General features: G+C 32.9%; 1 protein-coding gene across 4 annotated transcripts in view; it reads right to left on the reverse strand.

Annotated features, from left to right (window-relative positions):
• Positions 1–206: 206 nt before the first annotated feature.
• Positions 207–20876, reverse strand: part of HGF (hepatocyte growth factor) — a 78359-nt gene continuing 57689 nt past the window's right edge. For all 4 annotated transcript variants that reach the window (XM_060632334.3, XM_060632333.3, XM_060632332.3 and 1 more), the window contains 7 exons: positions 15882–15920; positions 14564–14660; positions 11703–11777; positions 10705–10851; positions 10084–10190; positions 9818–9963; positions 207–2210 (listed from right to left, as the gene is read on the reverse strand). In XM_060632334.3, the coding sequence (XP_060488317.2) occupies positions 2034–2210; positions 9818–9963; positions 10084–10190; positions 10705–10851; positions 11703–11777; positions 14564–14660; positions 15882–15920 (788 nt within the window). In that variant the 3' untranslated portion in view covers positions 207–2033. The remainder of the gene's footprint in view (positions 2211–9817; positions 9964–10083; positions 10191–10704; positions 10852–11702; positions 11778–14563; positions 14661–15881; positions 15921–20876) is intronic.

Here is a 20876-nt window from a genome sequence, read left to right on the forward strand (position 1 = left end):
ATCATATAAGGAAAGAAAAATACAATCAAATAAGATGGTGTGGACTGACAGCTTTTTGGAAGTCTCTTTGCTTTCCCTGTTTCTTGATACCAGCACATATCTGACCGTATGTACATATACATGTACATATATATACATATATATGCAAATTGTGCAATAGACACATACACATATATATATGTACACATATATATGTGTACACACACACACACACATATATATATATATGTGTGTGTGTGTGTGTGTATGTGTCTATTGCACAATTTGGATAGGCATTTCTCGACTTGCTGTCCTATACTCTGTGGACTAAGTTTTCAAGTAAATTTAAGAGCATTTACTCAAGATTAAACAGTGTCCTATGAAACTTTTAGAGCATGATTAGGATCTCTGGCCTTAATTGACATTATTCAAGAGAAACACATGAGAGATATGGTGATACCGGATTGGGAGCATTCAAATAATCATTTTAAAATTTGTACGGGATGGTTTTGTGAAAATTCACAGCCTATCCTATTAGTCCTTGTGATCTCATTTCTTGACAAATACATGATTTTTTAGCTAATCATGTCAAATACAATAATAAACATGATAATCTGGTATTATCAGACAGAATACAAAATTCAAATGAATATTCTCCAGGGCATTAGAAAGATGCCAAAGTTGTAAAATGAAATAAGACAAAATTTAGATACCTTGATAAAAATCTTTCATTCAGCAGATTTAACTCTCCTTTAAAAATATAACTAAATTCAGAGTTTAGACAAGCTAGTTTATTTCCTTTCCTATTACATTTTTCCCCTTTACTTAAATAAAGTTTTATTAGGCTAAAAGAGTTCCAGGTTAAGAAATGTATTCTGATTTTTTTCTTCAATATGTACTGTAAGGCATAGTTTGATGGAAGTCTCTTTATAAGTCTTTGGGGATACATGGAAATTTTCCTCTGAAATAATCTTTAAAAATTCAAAGAAGGCGAACTACAAGCCAATCACCCAGCAAGTCTTATAATTAACCTACTTAAATACATTTTAAAGACCGAAATATTTTTAAGCTTCAATTACACAATTATCTAAGACTAGTAAAAAGTATTTTAGGAAAGTAGATCTAAAAATATCTTTCATAAATAAGTGTCCCTAAATTTGAAGGAAAGAAATAATACTAATACACATATTACCCTCTTCCTTTTAAGAATTATAAACTACACAATGACTAGGATGATAAATATGTTTAAACACCTAGATTAGGCATTACTTAACTTTGTGGGTCATGACCACACCTTAAATGCCAACCAGTAGAAATCATCTGCAGATTATTTCTAGAGAATGAGCTGGTCACTTCTGTCTTGCACCTTTCCTTAAATTTTCTACTGGTCTTTAGACATTTATAGTTTCCTCTTAAGGACAAACTATATAGGTAAGCACTCAAAATATTTAGAGGCTACATTAGATATACCACGATTTGAACTCTAGTGCATGCACATGTGCACCCAGGTAGGATTATATGGGTACATGATTTCATAAAAAGTATGTGTACCAGTATTACAAGATACACAGTGAGGAGGAATGAATGAAATATAGTGTATTGCGTATGAAAGGTAATATAATTTAATATAGAGCTACAGTTTAAGGGCACTGGTATAAATTGTCTTTGTGAGGTTAAAATAATGTTTAACTCATGGTTTATTCATTATTAAGAAATTAATCTTGGAAAGCAGCGTAGAGAGAGTAATTGAACTTTTCCATTAAATCTTTTATCATCCAGCAATTATACCTTTGCAGTTTTTAATCCATTCAAGTATCTTCAGGAGATATGTTACTACACTTGCATGTACCTTAATTCACTTCAACATTTACAAAATAACACTGACAAACGAAACGACAGAAAACACCCATAAATATTAATGAGTATCTTAACAAACATGACACTCAAGTAGTTGTCTCAGGATTGTTTTCAGTGACATTTTAATTCCATGTTCTCCGAAATCTTCATGTAAAAGGGAATTGTACTGATGCAAGCTTCAAACACAGTTACATCAGCTATGACTGTGGTATCTTATATGTTAATATAATTTTGTGTATCCATTTTGCATAATATGCTACTCGGACAAAAATGCCAGGACGATTTGGAATGGCACATCCACGACCAGGAACAATGACACCAAGAACCATTCTCATTTTATGTTGTTCACAAACAAGTGGGCCACCATAATCTCCCTAGGAAGAAGACGTGCAACAATAACAACAAAAAAGTATTATTTTACAAACAAAAATTAGTAATTCATTAATATTTTCTATATAGATTGATATCTCAAATATACACATCTACACAAAAAGAATAACTGCAGCTATGAAGACGGAAATAGATGTTTTAAACCTTTGGTTGTATTTCTACAGAATTAGTCACGTAAAACTGAGAGAAGTACAAAAGTTCTCTATCGTGTTCTATCGTGTGTAGTATCCATTTAAGAATGACTTGTCTTATACAAAATATTCACTCATCTTTCTTTATGTTTATTTATTTTAAGAGAGAGAGCAAGCAGGGGAGGGGCAGAGAGAGAGAGGGTGAGAGAGGGAGAATCCCAAGGTTGCTCCGTGCTGATATCACAGTAGGTGAGAGGCCAAAACCAAGGGTTGGATGCTAACGGACTGAGCCCCTAAGGTGCCCCTTCACTCATCTTCTAAAGTGGGTTTTGTCTTTGTTGAATGTGGACTAGTTAACACAAAGCCACTGATAGCTACTTAGAAGGTAGACTTTATATTTACTTTTCTTCTGATGTTCAGAATATGTTTAACATAGAAAATTTAGAAAATGTAGAAAAATACAAGTACTTTTGTACCACACCTGTAATCATACAGGTTATGATTAATGCATATGATTAAATTGCATTAAATCTTCTTTTATTTCTAAAGCTTTTTGTTTTTCTTCCTTCTGTCTTGTCCCCAGAATTATTTTAACAAGTTAAATATAAATTGTAATTGATAAAATAATTTTATTTACTGTTCAGAAATTACTTTTCTTGGCATAAAGAAAGAATACTCCTGTATTTCCTGTTGGTGTTGGTAATTAAATTTATATATATATTTTTTATATTTCATACTCCCCTTCGTGGAAGGTAGCCTGTGATTTCATGACCTTTCTCTCTTTCTTTTCTTCTTTTTGTGCAAATGCCTATTATATTAAAGCATAGGTGCTTACCCTGTTTTATCATCAGATGATAGAAGAAAGATGAATAGATTGATAGACTGATTTTTGTGTTATGTTTTTATAAAAATGTATATATTTATGCTTGTTATTATGTATAATCATTACAAATGTGCTGCATCATTTACATGTACCATGTAGCCTCCTAAGACTGCAGTGACTGGCTTTTGGCACCTCTTGTGTGAAGAAGAGTGTTTAGGACTATCTAAAATTTCCCATAACAGTGATGTGCTGAGATAAAACTAGACTACTGCAAATTTAGTTTTGAAAATACAGGTGTAAGAGAGCTATCAGCATTATATGATGGGGGAAATCAAGGTAGGGGTGAAGCTGGTGATAAAACAGCAAGGGAAATATGTTAGTCTAAGAGATTTCATATAAGCTATGCCACATGACTTAATAAATCTGAAGTTTTACCATTGATTACTGATACAAACTCTTCAAAGCAATTCACTTTGGAAGACTTTCACTAAATGTGATTCCATTGCTATTATACAAACATTTGGGAGATTTTCTTCAACTGTTTAGATTTCAGTGGCTTCAGGGATTATATTACCTCGTTTTAAATATAAATCATATTAAAAAAAAACATTCTAGAGGATAAATACATTTTTGAGACATGGCAGAATCAATTTAAAATTGTCTTGTCAATATGGATAAAAAATAGGGGCACCTGGTTGGCTCAGTTAATTAAGTGTCCGACTTTGGCCCAGGTCATGATACTGTGCTTTGTAGATTCGAGCCCTGCATCGAGCTCTGTACTGACAGCTTGGAGCCTGGAGCCTGCTTCAGATTCTGTGTCTCTCTCTCTCTCTGCCCCTCCCCTGCTTGCACTCTCTCTGTCTACCAAAAATAAGTAAACATTTAAAAAATTGTTTAAAATATGGATAAAATACATATATGATAGTGTAATGAATAATTCAATTCAGTGATAAAGTTAGGAATCTTAGAATATATAGATGATAAATCAGACTGCAGGCTGTTCCTGATAAGCAGTTGCGAAACATTTTGAGTAATGGCAGTAGGGCGGGAGAAGTGCATAGCTTCTTAAATGGTCGTGAAGATTGGATTGAGCTCAAAACTTTGTGTTTACTTAGTGTAAGTAAGTAAGTAAACAAACAAACAAATAAATAAATAAGTAAATAAATCTTTCTCCTAGTAGGATTTCGATTATAATAATGGACACAGTAATACTGATTTACTGGAAAAACACCAAATTTGAAAGTGGTTATAAACACATAATCTATTTCTGACAATATCATTTTAAAGCAGTTTTTAAAACTCTTCAACTTAGTAAATATTTTCTTTTCAGGAAGATAATATTAAAGCAATATATATAACACATGTATGTCAATACATATTTATGCTCCATATTTAGAGTATTTTCCTACATGTGAAAAGATATTTCATTATTGATTGAACTTATCCCATGCCTTACCGCATATAGTATTCCACAACTCCATAGCTCCTAGGCTTGGAGACTATGTCTCTTATATTCAAAATACATCTAAACATGCCAGTCAAAGGACACAGGGTGGTGGGACACCTGGGTGGCTTAGGGGGTTAAGCTCCTGACTCTTGGTTTTGGCTCCGGTCATGACATCACAGTTTGGTGATATCTGTGTTCATGATCTGTGCTATGTACACTGCTATGTGGCGTATTCCTGGGATTCTCTCTCTCCCTCTCTCTATGCCCCTCCCCAATTTGCACTGTCTTGATCTCTCTCAAAATACGTAAATAAAATTTAAAAATATTAAAAAACAAGACATAATGGATAAAAAAGCAAGACCCATGTATATGCTGCCTACAAGAGACTCATTCAGACCTAAAGACCTATGTAGATTGGAAGTGTAGGGATAGAAAAGCATTTATCATGCAAATAGAAGTAAAAAAAAAGCTGGGTTAGCAATATTTATATCAGACAAAATAGACTTTGAAACAAAGACTGTAACAAGAGACAAAGAAGGACACTATATAATCATAAAGAGAACAATTCAACAAGAAGATACACAATTGTAAATATGTATGCACCCAACATGGAGGCCCTCTAATGCATAAAGCAACTAATAACAAACAGGAAGGAAATAATTGATAGTAATGCAATGATAGTATGGAACTTTAAGACCCCACTTACATCAATGGGTAGATCATCCAAACAGAAAATCAACAATGAAAGAGTGGCTTTGTATGACACATTGGCCAGAAGGATTTAACAGATACATTCAGAACATTCCATCCTAAAACAGCAGAATACACATTCTTTTCACTTGCACTGCACATTGTCCAAAATAGATCACATATAAGGCAACAAGTATCAACAAATTCAAAGAGATTGAAGTTGTATCATGCATCTTTCCAACCACAATGTTATAAAACTAGAAATCAACCACAAGAAAAAATCTGAAAAGATCACAAAGACATGTAGGTTAAATAACGTGCTACTAAAAGAATGAATGTATCAACTAAGAAATCAAAGAGTAAATAAAAAAAATACATGTAGACAAATAAAAATGAAAACACAACAATCCAAAGTCTTTGGAAGGCAGCAAAAACTGTTCTAGAAGGTAAATTTATCACAATACAAGCCTACCTCAAGAAAAAAGAAAAATCTCAAATAAGCAACCTACCCATAAACCTAAAAAAAGAGCTAGAAAAAGAAAAACAAACAAAACCCAAACCCAGCAAAAGGAAGGAAATATTAAAGATTAGAGCAGAAATAAACAAAATAGAAACTAAAAAAAAAAAAAATAGAACAGGTCAATGAAACTAGGATCTGGTTTTTTTTAAAAGATCAACAAAATTAATAAACCTTTAGACTCATCGCAGAGAAAGAGCTTAAATAAAATCAGAAATCAAAGAGGAGAAATAGAAACAGACACTACAGAAACACAAAGGATTATAAGAGAATGTTATGAAAAATTACATGCCAACAAATTGGACAACCTAGAATAAATTCCTAGTAGTGCATAACCTCCCAAAACTGAATCAGGAAGAAATAGAAAATTTGAACATAATAACTACAAGCAGTGAAATTAAATCAGTAATTAAAAAAAACACTCCCAACAAACAAAAGTCCAGGACCAGACATCTTCACAGGTGAATTCTACATAAACATTTAAAGAAGAGTTAATACCTATTCTCAAACCATTCCAAAAAAATAGAAGAGGAAAGGAAGCTTCCAAATTCATCCTATGAAGATAGCATTACCCTGATAGCAAAAGCAGATGAAGACACTGCAAAAAAGAGAACTACAGGCCTATATCTCTGATGAACATAGATGCAGAAGTCCTCAACAAAATATTAGCAAACCAAATACAACAATTAATGATTTAAAAAACCATTCACCATGACCAAGTGAGATTCATTCCTGGGATACAAGGTGGTTCGATATTTGCAAATCAAACAATGTAATACATGACATGAGCAGGAGAAAGGATAAAAACCATAAGATCATTTCAATAGATGCAGAAAAAGCATTTGACAAAGTACAACATCCGTTCATGATAAAAACCCTCAGCAAAGTAAGTTTAGAGGGAACATACCTCAACATAATAAAGGCCATCTATGAAAAACCCACAGCTAATTTCATCACCAATACGGAAAAATTGAGAGATTTTCCTCTATTATCAGGAAGAAGACAGGGATGTCCACTTTCACCACTGTTATTTAACATACTGTTGGAAATCCTAGTCACAGAAATCAGACAACAAAAAGAAATAAAAGGCCTCCAAATTGTCAAGGAAGAAGTCAAACTTTCACTATTTGCAGATGACATGATACGCTATATAGAAAACCCTAAAGACTCCACCAAAAACCTACTAGAATTGATAAATAAATTCAGTAAGGCCACAGAATACAAAATCAATGTATAGAAATCTGTTGCATTTCCATACACTAATAATGAAGTAGCAGGAAAAAAGAAATTGAGAAAACAATCCCATTTACAATTGCACAAAAAGTAATGAAATAAAGTATACTTTGTTAAGTATAAACTTAACAAAGGTGGTGAAAGTCCTTTTCTTTGTAAACTATAGCACTGATGAAAGAAATTATCAAGGACACAAAGAAATGGAAGGATATTCCATGTTTATAGAGTGGGAGAGCAAATATTGTTAAAATGTCCATACTATACAGAGAAATCTACAGATTTAATGCAATCCCTATCAATACACCAACAGCATTTTTCACAGAAGTAGAAAAAACAATCTAGAAAAGACCATGAATAACCAATGTAATCTTGAAATAGAAGAACAAAACTGGAGGTATCACAGTCCTAGACTTCAAGATATACTACAAAGCTGTTGTAATCAAAATAGTATGGTACTGACAAAAGATAGACTCATAGATCAATGTAACAGAACAGAGATCCCAGAAATAAACCCAACATTATATGGTCAATTAATCTGCAACAGAGGAGGAAAGAATGTGCAATAGGAAAAAGACAATCTCTTCAACAGATGGGTTGGGAGAACTGGACAGCTACATGCAAAAGAATAAAACTGGAACACTTTCTTTCACCATACACAAAAATAAATCCAAAATGGATTAAGAAATAAATGTGAGACCTGAAACCACAAAAATCCTAGAAGAGACCACAAGAAGTAATTTCTCTAAAATCATCCATAGCAACATTTTTCTAGATATGTGTATCCTGTGGCAAGGGAAATATAAGCAAAAATAAATTACCGGGATTACATCAATCATCAAAATAAAAAGCTTCTGCACAGCAAAGGAAGCAGTCAACAAAACTAACAGGCTACCTAATGAATGGGAGAAGATATTTGCAAATGACTTATCTGATGAAGTTAGTATCCAAAATATAGAAAGAATTTATACAAAATCAACACCCCAAAACCGAGTAATCCAATTGAAAAATGGGCAGAAGATGTGAACAGACATTTCTCCAGAATATACAGATGGCCAACAGATACATGAAAAGATGCTTAACTTCACTCATCAATAGGGAAATGAAATGCAAATCAAACCATAATGAGACATCACCTGCCAGAATGGCTAAAATCAAAAACAATAGAAATAACAAGTGTTGGCCAGGATGTGGAAAAACAAGGAACCCTCTAGCACTGTTGGTGGTGAATGCAAACTAGTGCAGCCACAGTGGAAGACAGTATGGGGGTTCCTCAAAAAATTAAAAATAGCACTACTGTATGATCCAGTAATTCTACTACTGGATATTTACCCAAGAAATATTGAAACACTAACTAAAAAAGGTATGTGTAGCCCTACATTTATTGCATCATTATTTATAATAGCTGAATTATGGAAGCGGTATTAAGGGACCATAAACAGATGAATGGATAAAGATGTGATATATATATCTATATATACACATATACATATATACATATATACACACATATACATATATATGTATATATACATATATATACACATACACATATATACAGACGTGCATACAAACACACAGGAATATTACTCAGTCATAAAAAAAGAATGAAATATTGCCATTTGCAGCAACATGGATGAATCTAGACAGTATAATGCTAAGTGAAATAAGTTAGTAAGAGAAAGATAAATACCATGTGATTTCACTCGTGTGGGATTTAAGAAACAAAACAAAGAAAAACAGGCAAACCAAAAACAAAACGTTAACTACAGAGAACACACTGTGGTTATCAGAGGGGAGGTGGGTGGGGGAGTGGGTGGAATTGGTGTAAAGAATTAAATACCCTTATGATGAGCACTGAGTAACGTATAGAATTGTTGAATCACTATATTGTACGCCCAAAACTAATGAACACTGCATGTTAACCACCCTGGAATTAAATATTTTAATAAAAATATAAAAAAATATTCTCAGTTTCAGAAATAATTTTAAAAGTACAAAATGTGCATAAAAATAAATTAAAAACAAAATGTAAAAAAAATACATGTAAAATAATGGTTTAACAGCTTGTCTATGTAAAATAGGGATAGGAAAACTGCCAAGTTGAAAGAACAGTTGCCTAACAAATGAAAATGTCCAAGCTCTTGAAACCACAAACTTTGACCTTTTGGTTTTTTAAAATAGAATTTGTTTACACACACACACACACACACACACACACACACACACACACGCACACGCGTGCGCGCACACTGGCTTAACCAAAAACACATTTAAAAATTTAAAACCAGGCCTGTATCTGCTAACAAAATTACTAATGGGGTTCATTTAGGGAGAATTTGGGAAGATCAGATAACGTTAGAAAAACATTAGAAAAATGCAAACTATTGTATCAAACTGTGTATTGAATACTTTTAATTCGAACAGCTGTCCATTAGAGTTCTGGCTGCATTATTTTATTGTATTTGTTTTTTGTTTTGAGAGACAAATGTCATCATAGCTTGCTGATAATGAAACATGGATTTTCTTACTGTTTAAAGTAAGTGTAGAAGAATAATGAAAGGTTATTTTTCCCAATTTCTGTCTCTTAGAACAAACTGGTAGACAGGGGTTTTTATTTGAGAAAAATGGACCAAGATACCAAAGAGACAAAAAAGAAACAAAAAATAAACATGAGAAACTATGACATTTATTACATACTGTTTACTTAAAAAAACAAAAACAAAAACAAACACACAAAAAAAACCTTTTACCTCACATGGTCCTGACACAATATTTTCGGCACCTGCACATATTTCAGACTCATTCAGAGTCACCTTCCCTTGATGGTATTGGCTGCATTTCTCATTCCCCATAATATAGAGATGTGCTACTCGTAATAGGCCATCAGAGTTGATTGCTAGAATGGTGTAAAAAATGCACAGTTAATGAGCACAAGGTAAGGTGAGAAAAAGGAAACAAATAGAATTGTTTTACATAAAAACATATGATATTGCCTTATCTTTTAAAAATAGCTTACATCCAGTATAACCCCAGCCATAAACACTGCAAGTGGTTTTTTCAGGAATGGTGCATCCATAATTAGGTAAATCAATTGTACTAACAAAATCATCCAGGACAGCAGGCCTGAAAATGGAAAATACAATGATAAATACCCTTGATTGAATCAACACAAAATTAACACGTTGAAATTTGGTGTTAATTTTTAATATGAGATTAAGAGAGAATAAACAGTCTTGTTTCTTAAAAAAGAAAAAGGGAGTGTCTAATCCAATGTAGGTAGTAGAGGTGGGGGTAGGTAGCAGAGAAATGAGTCATTTACTTGCTAAGTGGTCGCTGTATTTTTTAAACATTATTTTACCTATTAAAGTTACCAAATGATTACTCCCTAAGCTTTGGTTTTAGAGCAGGTTATTCAGACTTGGTCAAACTTCATTTATTCATTTTGAGAATTTTTAAGATGTCTTTGTCTCTTTGTACACACACACACACACACACACACACACAAACACATATGACATGTGACATATGCTTTTATAGTAAATTTACGTGAAAGAGAAAGAATAGCCACATGGCTAAAGAAAAAGCTTCAATAATTCCAGTGTGGGTTAAAAATACAAAACCTTCTCAAGCAACTAACCTAGCAAGCTTCAGTAATACCAGATCTGACCCTTCAGGCCCATATACCAGCTGGGACACATTTAGAACCTGTTTGCGTTTCTCATCTCCTCTTCCGTGGACATCATGAATCCCAAGCCAAGCTTCATAATCTTTCAAGTCTTTGTTTCTAAGTAAAAAAAATTAAAATGTAAAATACAATTTTAAATTGGGTAGTATTATTCAGACATATGATCATTTTAGCTTATAAATAGGGCGGATACATAACCTAAATTTAAAATTTGAATCAAAGTATAATAAAGAGCAACACATTTGTTATGAGAGATTCTGAGTGTTGCAAGCACACATAAGGAGAAAGAGCCTTCAAACTGCTCAAATTCTAAATGGCTATTTAAGAAAAAAACTCTTTTAGTCACACGTGAAAAATTCTCAGGTGAAGCACATCACATGAAGTATAATTTTCTGCAGATTTTCCTTCTTAGCTTTGTATATGTTTGGTTTATTAATGGGGATTGAGAATTTATACCAACAAAATCAAAGTGAATTTGATGAGAATCAGGAAGTAAGTTTACAAATGCTACCTCCTTAACTTTTCCTTAGGCTAATTCTCATTAAAAATTAATCCCAGGATGCTTCTGAGCCTGGATCTGCATAAGAAAGGAGAAGTGAGAATTGAGAGAAATTTGCTGATAACTAAGAAAAGGATTTCTATCTGGAAATATAGAGTGCAAGTAGGAGGTGGGGGGAAAGATTATTTACATAATTCTAGCAAAATTCTCTCCCAAATGAGAGTCATGCCAATTGTAGAAAGAAGTGAACAGAAGTAGTACCCAGTACATAAATATCAATTAAGTCAAAGTAAGTTTTGCAAGCTAAATCTAAAAACAGAAAGTACATAATTTGTTCAACACTTGTTGGTGAATCTGTTAAATGAATACACATTTTAAGCCTAAAAGCTAAATGGAAACCCTACATATTTTTGAAGGCTCAAAACAAATATTGGTTTCAGAAACACTTTACCGAGAAGGGAAACATTGTCTTGCGGTAAGAATCCAGCTTTCCTTTATCAATGATCCTCCACAGATATGTTTATTTCTATGAGAAAGAGGAAAGAGAAACAAGTAACATCTGCGCAGAAAGGGTGCCTGCCAATTAATGCAAAACCTATGGCTCCATTGTTAAAAATAAATGCATTTGAGAGGAAAATATAGAAATTAGCTCAGCAAGAATAAAATGAATAACTCTTTTACTGGAAGGATGATATTTGACGATTGAAGCATTAGCATTTTTTTCCTCATGTGATAACAAATACGAAATCATCTTTATTTTTGAGTAATGAGCCCTATCATTACACACTGAGATCCATTCCCACCACACATATTCACATGTGTGTGTATCTATCCTTGTGAGAGCAAGTATGTACTACAAATATAGAATATTTAGCATGAACAAAAATCACAAAAGAACGACAAAAACAATGTAGACCTATTTAAATTCAATGTCTGATTATAAAAATGCAACCCTGAGTTTTTACTTAAACCCTAAAAACTATCTGATGGCGGCAATATATATTTGGACATTATTTCCCTTCTTTCATTACCATTATTTATTTGTGAAATGTTAACTTTGAATATAGTGGAGTTTGAGTAAATTTGTTGAGCTTAAAGCAAGCAGTATAAATTTCACTTATAAAATTAAAACAATTTTATAAGACAAATCATCTAAGAAACTATTAAATATTTGTAGGGAATAAAAAATACTAGCACATTTACTTGATGATATCCTAAATCTGTAAATGCATTATTTTTTGGCAGAGAAATGGAAAAAAACACAACTTTCCCAATTTACATTTCCAAAGAGTACAGATGTTCAATGCTTCAGAGGGTAATAGAAGAAGGTTCCCAGACTAAGACCACAATTATTTATGGCCAGTACCACAGAGGAGGCTAAGAGTGTATATCGAGTTTTAATTTCTATTCCTCTCAGTATGTGTTTTGGAAGAATAACTAAACAGCTGTTTTTACTGAGGACTTGGATTTAAAAGAAAAAATATATTTTTTTTTCTAAAAGTTTATAGTACTCTGATCTGATGGAAAAGAGTTTCACCTGCTCCTCTAAGGATGGAGACTTCCAGAGGACTATTCTTATAAATCCTCCCATGGTCAGTAATAAATTTAGAAGTATATGCCTCTTTTTTTTTCTGGAGTTATGAGATTTGCAAAGAATCAGTAATTAATTCATATATGTGGAATCTTAGAACAAATTTATCATAAAGAAAATGAAACACTCTCTCCCCAAAATTGACAGTCTTCATTAAATCTTTATATTTCATAGTCAGCTCTAATATTCTGGTGAGTTTCACAATTCTGTTTCAGTACTACACGCCTAGGACAGCTACACCACAATTATTGACATAAATATTTGTCAAATTTGGTGGCTTACTCTCTGCAAAAGGGCATATTAAAAGAAAACTTCAGGCCATCTTCTACCCAGGATCTAGAGTCTGATTTATATTTATATCAAATTTATGAATGCCATGCTTGCTAAGAATTAGTTTATTCATAAAAGAACTTCAGTTTCAAGTTGTCTTTATTCTACTTCAATATCCCTGATTTAATTGTAGCAAAAGATGTACTTTCTACCTCTACTAGAAACTTAGAGGTAAAGGAACATAGAGGGTCTTCAAAAAGAGGAGATATTTGAGTTGGTATTTGAAGAATGAGAAGTATTTTCCAGACATAAAATAGAGGAAGAGAGATACAACATGTAGTGAGAACAATAACCTAAAGGCTTGGAGGGAGAAACATGGAATGTCTTGAAAACAAGGGGAAATGGGGCTAAAATGAGTGTATTTTGGGATAGACTATATAATGAGGTTCCAAGAGAGATAAAAACAAAAGTACTTTAACATTCAGATTACCATATGGTGTAATATATGTAATGTATAGGAAGTTGTAAGATCAGATTTCAACTAACTTCTATTTTCAATATTTAATTCTTCCAACGTAACTAGTGATTTTAATTTTTATAGGAGTATATTGTCCAAAATGATTTTACTGAAAACATATCATGAGATATGAGAAATAGACATGTCAAGAATTTTTCATCCATGCTGAATAGTATAATAGCTAGGCTATCCAACATCAATATAGTTGGTTAATCTTTTTCTCAATGATAGACTATTCTATAACTTAAAATTATTATTTTCATTAGAATGCAAATGAAAAAATTTAGAAATTAAAAACAAATATAAAGTTTCTGATATGATTACACATAAGCATGTTAGAAAATAAAGTCATAATATCCTAGATTAGGGAATTAATTGCATGTGTTTTATAACTGCTTCAGTGATATCAAGGTATAAGTAGGTTCTCTGTGTAGTTGTGTTTTCTTAAAAATAAATGAAGTGTAGGGGCGCCTGGGTGGCTCGGTCGGTTGGGCGTCCGACTTCGGCTCAGGTCATGATCTCACGGTCCGTGGGTTCGAGCCCCGCGTCAGGCTCTATGCTGACCGCTCAGAGCCTGGAGCCTGTTTCAGATTCTGTGTCTCCCTCTCTCTCTGCCCCTCCCCTGTTCATGCTCTGTCCCTCTCTGTCTCAAAAATAAATAAACGTTAAAAAAAATTAAAAAAAAAATTAATGAAGTGTCACTTGTCATCAGAGACAATATCAACACATAGGGAACCTCCATGAACATTTAAAAAGGCACTGTCTCTGAAGGCACAAATTGTAAAATCCGGAGCTATTTGGCAAGCAGAATCTGGTCAGTCTCCTCTTGTGCTCCCCTCATATGGGTGCCTATATGGATGGTACAACCATCCTGTTGGAAATATGACTTTGCAAATAATTCAAATACATGTGATTTGTGTCTATTAATAATTACCTGTATTTCAAACTAACCATCCATCCTACATTTGTCCGTGTTGGGATTCCATTTACAACTCGCAGTTGTTTTGTTTTGGCACAAGATATTACGGGATCTAAAAAGAGGACCAAAGACAACATTTTGACAAAACATCTTGCAATAATCAGTGCCTCTCAGTTTGCTTAAAAGCATGGTACTTAAACAAATGTAACTACTGTAAGTTTGTCAGAAGAACATTTGGAGGAAAGAAGGTAAGTATTATGACTATAGTGTCAAAACAGGCCTAAAATGTTTGCTATGTTCATCTAAGTAGACAAGTAACATAAAAAAATGAATTAACTCAAGGTAGACAGCATTGCCATAGTGAGAGTGGCCTTGCCCACCAAGCACTAAGTATAGGCTCTTCATATATAACACTAATTGTTATTTCCTTCACAAACCTCTATACAAAATGGAAGAATGTTCTTTATAGTAGCCATTTCTGAATATCAATGGAAATCAATAGCCTCAATGAAAAAAAAAACTATATTTGTTTTTTATTACTTCTTTTTTATGATAAGAATGTAGAGCCTTTTGAAACATGTTACCAGCATTGCATTTATTGAAATTGTATCCAGATGACAAAATTATTATGTCCAAATCATTAAACCCAAATGACATGATGCAGAATTCTTTGGCGTCAACTTTTTCCTGACCCTTCTCCAGATTCCTTGCCTTATCCTTTTCTATTCCTGTGCATGGTCTAAAATTTCCATTTGCTTCTTCAGGCTGAGACAGAGCAGGTGGTCTCTTAAATCAAAACACTTGAGTATCTTCCTTCAGCCCAAGACATATGTGAAAATCAAAAACAAGCAGTTCTAAAAAGATTTTCATAAATTGAATATTAACCGAACCTCTCAGTTTGTATCGTCTTTTACCTAGTGGTGCATGTCAAGAGCCTTAAAAATAGAGCAGGTAGACACATTGCATAACTTTCCAACCTTCTGGTTTTATTTTTTTTTCTGACTTTAGCATCCTGATTTAATTTAAAGGATGGTGAAGGTCCATTAATGTCCATTTTGCCCAAAATTATGAGTAAGATAAATGCTCTTCTCAAAGTTAAGTATAACATCTTATATTTTCTGATAGAGAATTGAATTTTGATGTTCATTATGTAGTTGCCTTTGTAACCCCTTTACACAAGCACATAGAGAAGAATTTAATAAAAACAAATAGCTTAACTTATTTTTATGACAGAAGTAATATAGTGATAAGATATTTTCCATGAAGAAAATAATGACATAACTTCTGACACATAGAGATTCGAATATACTATATATTACAAAAGATTACTTACGGTCTAAATTGACTATTGTAGGTGTGGTATCACCTTCACCTGTAAAATAAATATATACATATATACATAATTCATTCATACATATTTCTGGTATATAGAACCAAAAGTATATATTAAAATCCAAATATCCATGAATTGGATAATTTACTAAAATTTCAACATTTTATTTAAAGATAAAATGTGATAGTACGCTTTTAGTAATAATGTATGACTTTACTGGGTATTAATGACTTTACTGGGTACTGTGAGGAAAGCCCTATTTTATGGCTGTGGAGACACTCAGGTGTGTGGTTTGATGAGTATTGGAAGCTTAGATTACACTGCTGGCCTCACGGAGCAGCCTGATTCTACAGAAATGTCCCAGAGGTGCCCAACATGATACACAATGAATATTCCATTGAATAGCACTAATGCTTATTATTGTTTGCTTGAGCCAGTCATACGGACTGACTGTGTTTTGTTTGCTTGTTTGTTTTTGCTTTTGTTTTTTTATTGTAATTTGGACCTTTTATAGTTTTTCTGAAAATCAGTTTTATTTTATTATATGGTTGAGGATAACTGAAACACCGCATGCTTCAGAAAACTCTTTTAAGAATTCTAGAAGATAGAGGGGCACCTGGGTGGCTCAGTTGGTTAAGCGTCTGACTTCAGCTCAGGTCACGATCTCGCGGTCCGTGAGTTCGAGCCCCGCGTCGGGCTCTGGGCTGATGGCTCAGAGCCTGGAGCCTGCTTCTGATTCTGTGTCTCCCTCTCTTTCTGCCCCTCCCCCGTTCATGCTCTGTCTCTCTCTGTCTCAAAAATAAATAAACGTTAAAAAAAATTTTTTTTAAAGAATTCGAGAAGATAGAAATCAATGTCACTAATGGAAAAAGAGGGATGACAAAATATAATTGCGTTTTGTTGGAATATTTCAAATACTGATTCTTCCACATGGTAACAAAAACAAAAGTATGGGAAAAAAGAACACTGGGAACTGCAAGTTAATTCTAACTAAAATGTCATAACTTACTTTTTTTTTTTCATAACCTCCCTACCAGGGTTTAATCTCTGCAAAGAGAAAAGCTTGGAAGATGCTAGGATTTGAAAATACTTATGCAGTAATGAATGAGGCATGCAACATTTCCTGTAGTTTAATGTCTGACTGTTCAGAATTCATGCTATAGAGTTTAGTCAGGCACTATTTAGACCCAGCTGGTTGTTAATCCCAGGAAATGCCCTGAGCTCAAATAAACCAGCAGCAAAACAATAAGGGCATATGGATTCCTTTGTAATACATGCAAATTTGACTGTTATTTATGGGAAATCTCATAAGAATTAATATATGCTAAAGGGTTGTTATTTATGTTAGTTTTCCAGATCTAGATATTTTAAAATGAATAAGGGTAAAGGCAAACATATAAATTTCATTATTTCCCTTTTTAGCTTATCCTTGGGGAGGGTTTTGTCTTAGAGTCAGCTGAAGTCAGTGTTTTAGCTCATAGTACAAATTAAGATTGAGGCCAACTATGGTCATTAAAACATCAAGGATATTGGTTATTCCACTCCAATCAATCACTTGAAAATTCTAAATTTAAAAACTAGATATTTAGTCCTTCTGGTGTTGTGCTGAAAAACACTAGACTGACCATTCTATCCTTATTGTATATCAAGTTTCCTATTTTTAAGCATCAAGTTAATAGGTCAACAAAATACTTAGTTCATTATTGTAATTTACTACAATATTTACATTTTTAAAAATTTATAGATATTGTATATTTAGGACTTTAATTACTCGTAGTTATTATATACATATATTTCCATTAAACCAATATTTCTCATGCTTTAGAATAAGCTGAAATACCACTTAAAGTCAGATTTCTGAAGATTCTGAATTGGTAACTAGATTATGAGTTTTTTTAAAAAGCATTCTAGGTTCTTCTGTTGAACACTTTGAGCAAAACTTTGAGAAACTGCTCTCTAGGCCTTTTCCATTTTACCATCAAATACTATTCTTGCTTCTTCTTTTTGCTTTTCCCATACTATCTCCACCACAGGACTCAAATCTGAAATATACTTATTTATGATACAAATCTTTTGTATTGATTCAAGTTAAACTTGAAGGGAAACATGTCATTGATAAAGGGTTTACCTATGGAAGAGTAGGTAAATGTGTATGTGTCTACGTTTATATGGCCTCAGAACCAAATATGAATTCTTACTGAAAAGAACCTTCTTGTAATGTATTCTTAGTTTCAACCCAAGCTCAAAACTTTATGGACATCACATATTTCTCCAGGTGGATATCTATGTTCCCATTCTCATTATATATTTTAATATGAATATATATTTATTAAATTATATTTACATAAATGTCTCTTCTCTACACTGAAAGATAACTGAAGGTAAAAAAAATATTGTTTTTATTGTTGTATACCTAGCATGTTATAACATAGGGTTGTGTACACACTAGCAACTGAGTTTAAAATTAATAAGTGAATAAGTAATACAAACTGAGATGGAAGTTAAGTTTGTGCAAGGCACTTATAGTAATAGAGCTGAAATTCTTACCCTGGAAGTTGGAGTTGAAGCTCTTAACCACTACATTCTAAGTATTTAATACTGAAGATTTGTCTAAGATCTACAAAGTATGTATGTGCATAGGTAAATATATAGGCATTTCTACAATTTTATTTTTACATATCTGATAATCCTAAACATGTATGTTAAGTATTGTTCTGTAAACATTTTTTAAAAAGAAATTAAAACTTTTGCATGTTTTTTAATACAAATGTACAGTGTGAAAATGATTTATACAGTCTCTACAGTTAAATAAATAAGAACTCAAATCTTCTAAAGATAAATTTTATTAGCCTTTCACCAGTGGGAAAATATAAATAAATCCTGGCTATAAATATTAGTTAGAAAAATGACAGTGTAAAAATATTTATTGAAATTAATGTTCAGAATATATTGAAATAAAAATGAGTTATTTGCAATAGCATTTAATCACATACTAGCAACACTCTGAAGTCTTTCAATAGCACATTACTAACTTTTAGTTTTAAAATGTTAGTTGAAAATATGTTTTGAGAACTTTTAAATTATTAGAGTCCTGTGTCAGTTAGGTTTATAAACCAAATTACGCTTCTCTGAGATTCTACAGGACCATTTTACTCTGAACTATGTCCCAGTGTGCAATAGAACTGTTTTAGAAGCCTGACATTTTCCCTTCTTCCTAGACCACTGGATATTTTATTAGCCTCCATCATTCTTAATCATAGAGACGTCACAGAAAGATACCACCAGGTAAAGCTAATGTTTATAAAGAATAATCCTTTAACCATTAAAAAAAATTATGTGCCAGATAGGTAGGTTTCTTTGCTTTTTACTGCTAAAACTAGAAAGACATCTTCTGAAGAAGAACATTTTAAGGTCCTAAGCCAACCCTAATATGGGAAAAATAGAAAATTAGGAACACACTAATTAATTTGAAAGGCTATGATTATAACTAATGAAATAAATATATGTAATATAATAACATATATAATATATAATTTATTTATAAGCATATAAGGTGTTTATTTACTATTATAGAGAATTTATTTATTAAAAATAGGTTGGGAAGTTACAAGTCACTTATAACCATACTAGATGAATATCATATTTAAGAAGTTTGCCTATTTATGATAAAATTTCAGAAATATGACTAGTGTTGGGGTGCCTAGGTGGCTCAGCCGGTTAAGCATCCTACTTCTGCTCAGGTCATGATCTCACGCCTCATGAGTTCAAGCCCGCGTAAGGCTCTGTGCTCACAGCTCAGAGCCTGCAGCCTGCTTCTGAATCTGTATCTCCCTCTCTTTCTGCCCTCCCCCACTCCCACCCTGTGTGTGTCTCTCTCCCTCTCTCAAAAATAATCATTAAAAAGAGAAAGAAAAAAAGAAACATGACTAGTGTTTCCACTTAAGGTAAGAAATTATCTGTTTAATTTGCCATAAATTATGTGTTTGTATTTCATGTTTTTTTTTAAGTTTATTTATTTATTTTGAGAGAGAGAGAGAGAGAGAGAGAGAGAATGAGCAGGGGAGGGGCAGAGAGACAGGAAAAGAGAATCCCAAGCAAGCTTCACACTGTCAGCGCGGAGCCCATATGGGGCTCAGACTCACGAACTTTGAGATCTTGAGCTGAGCTGAAATGAAGAGTCGGATGTTTAACTGACTGAGCTGCCCAGGTGCCGCTGTATTTCATGTTTTAAAGCAAACATCATTTCTTCATTTTAATCCTTTAAAATGGGTACTTTTGTTCCTATTTTCAGGGTACTTGCTACTGGCTTATGTCACAAGAGAAACATTCTTTTTTTTTTTGCGTTTTTTATATTTTAATTCCAGTGTAGTTAACATACAGTGTCATATTAGTTTCAGGTGTACAATATAGTGATTCAACAATTGTATACATTGCTCAGTGTTCATCATAATTGTATTCTTTAATCCCCTTCACCTATTTCACTCATCCCCCACCCACCAAGAAAAACATTCTTAAAATAAAGGGTGTCCTTTTGTAGACGTGAGATAGTTTAACATAATGTTTAAAGATGTTTGCTATAAACAGAGCTATGAGATATGTAGTCTAGTAAGATGGTCTTTTGCTACTGACACAGTTTTATAATAAGGCTTTTTCACTCAATACCACATGGAGGATATACTTCCATCTCAATATATATTATTCAATGGTGCTCAATTAGGATGATTTTGTCCCCCAGGGGACTTTTGGCGATATTTAGAGATAATTTTTGAGTCTCAATATTTTTTTATTGACATCTACTGGATAGAGGCCGGGGACACTACCAAACATTCTATATTGCACAGGACAGCTTCCTACATCAAAGATTTATGCAGTACAAAATGTCACTAGTGCCAAGATTGAAAACTCCCAAGACATTTCTCTAAGCTGACTTCCAGACAAGCTTTCCAATTCACCAAGTTTCACAGTATTGAAAGATTTTAACTAGCCAGACCTTCA

Source organism: Panthera onca, chromosome A2 (assembly GCF_046562875.1).
Source record: "Panthera onca isolate mPanOnc1 chromosome A2, mPanOnc1 haplotype 2, whole genome shotgun sequence".
Taxonomy (NCBI): Eukaryota; Metazoa; Chordata; class Mammalia; order Carnivora; family Felidae; genus Panthera; species Panthera onca.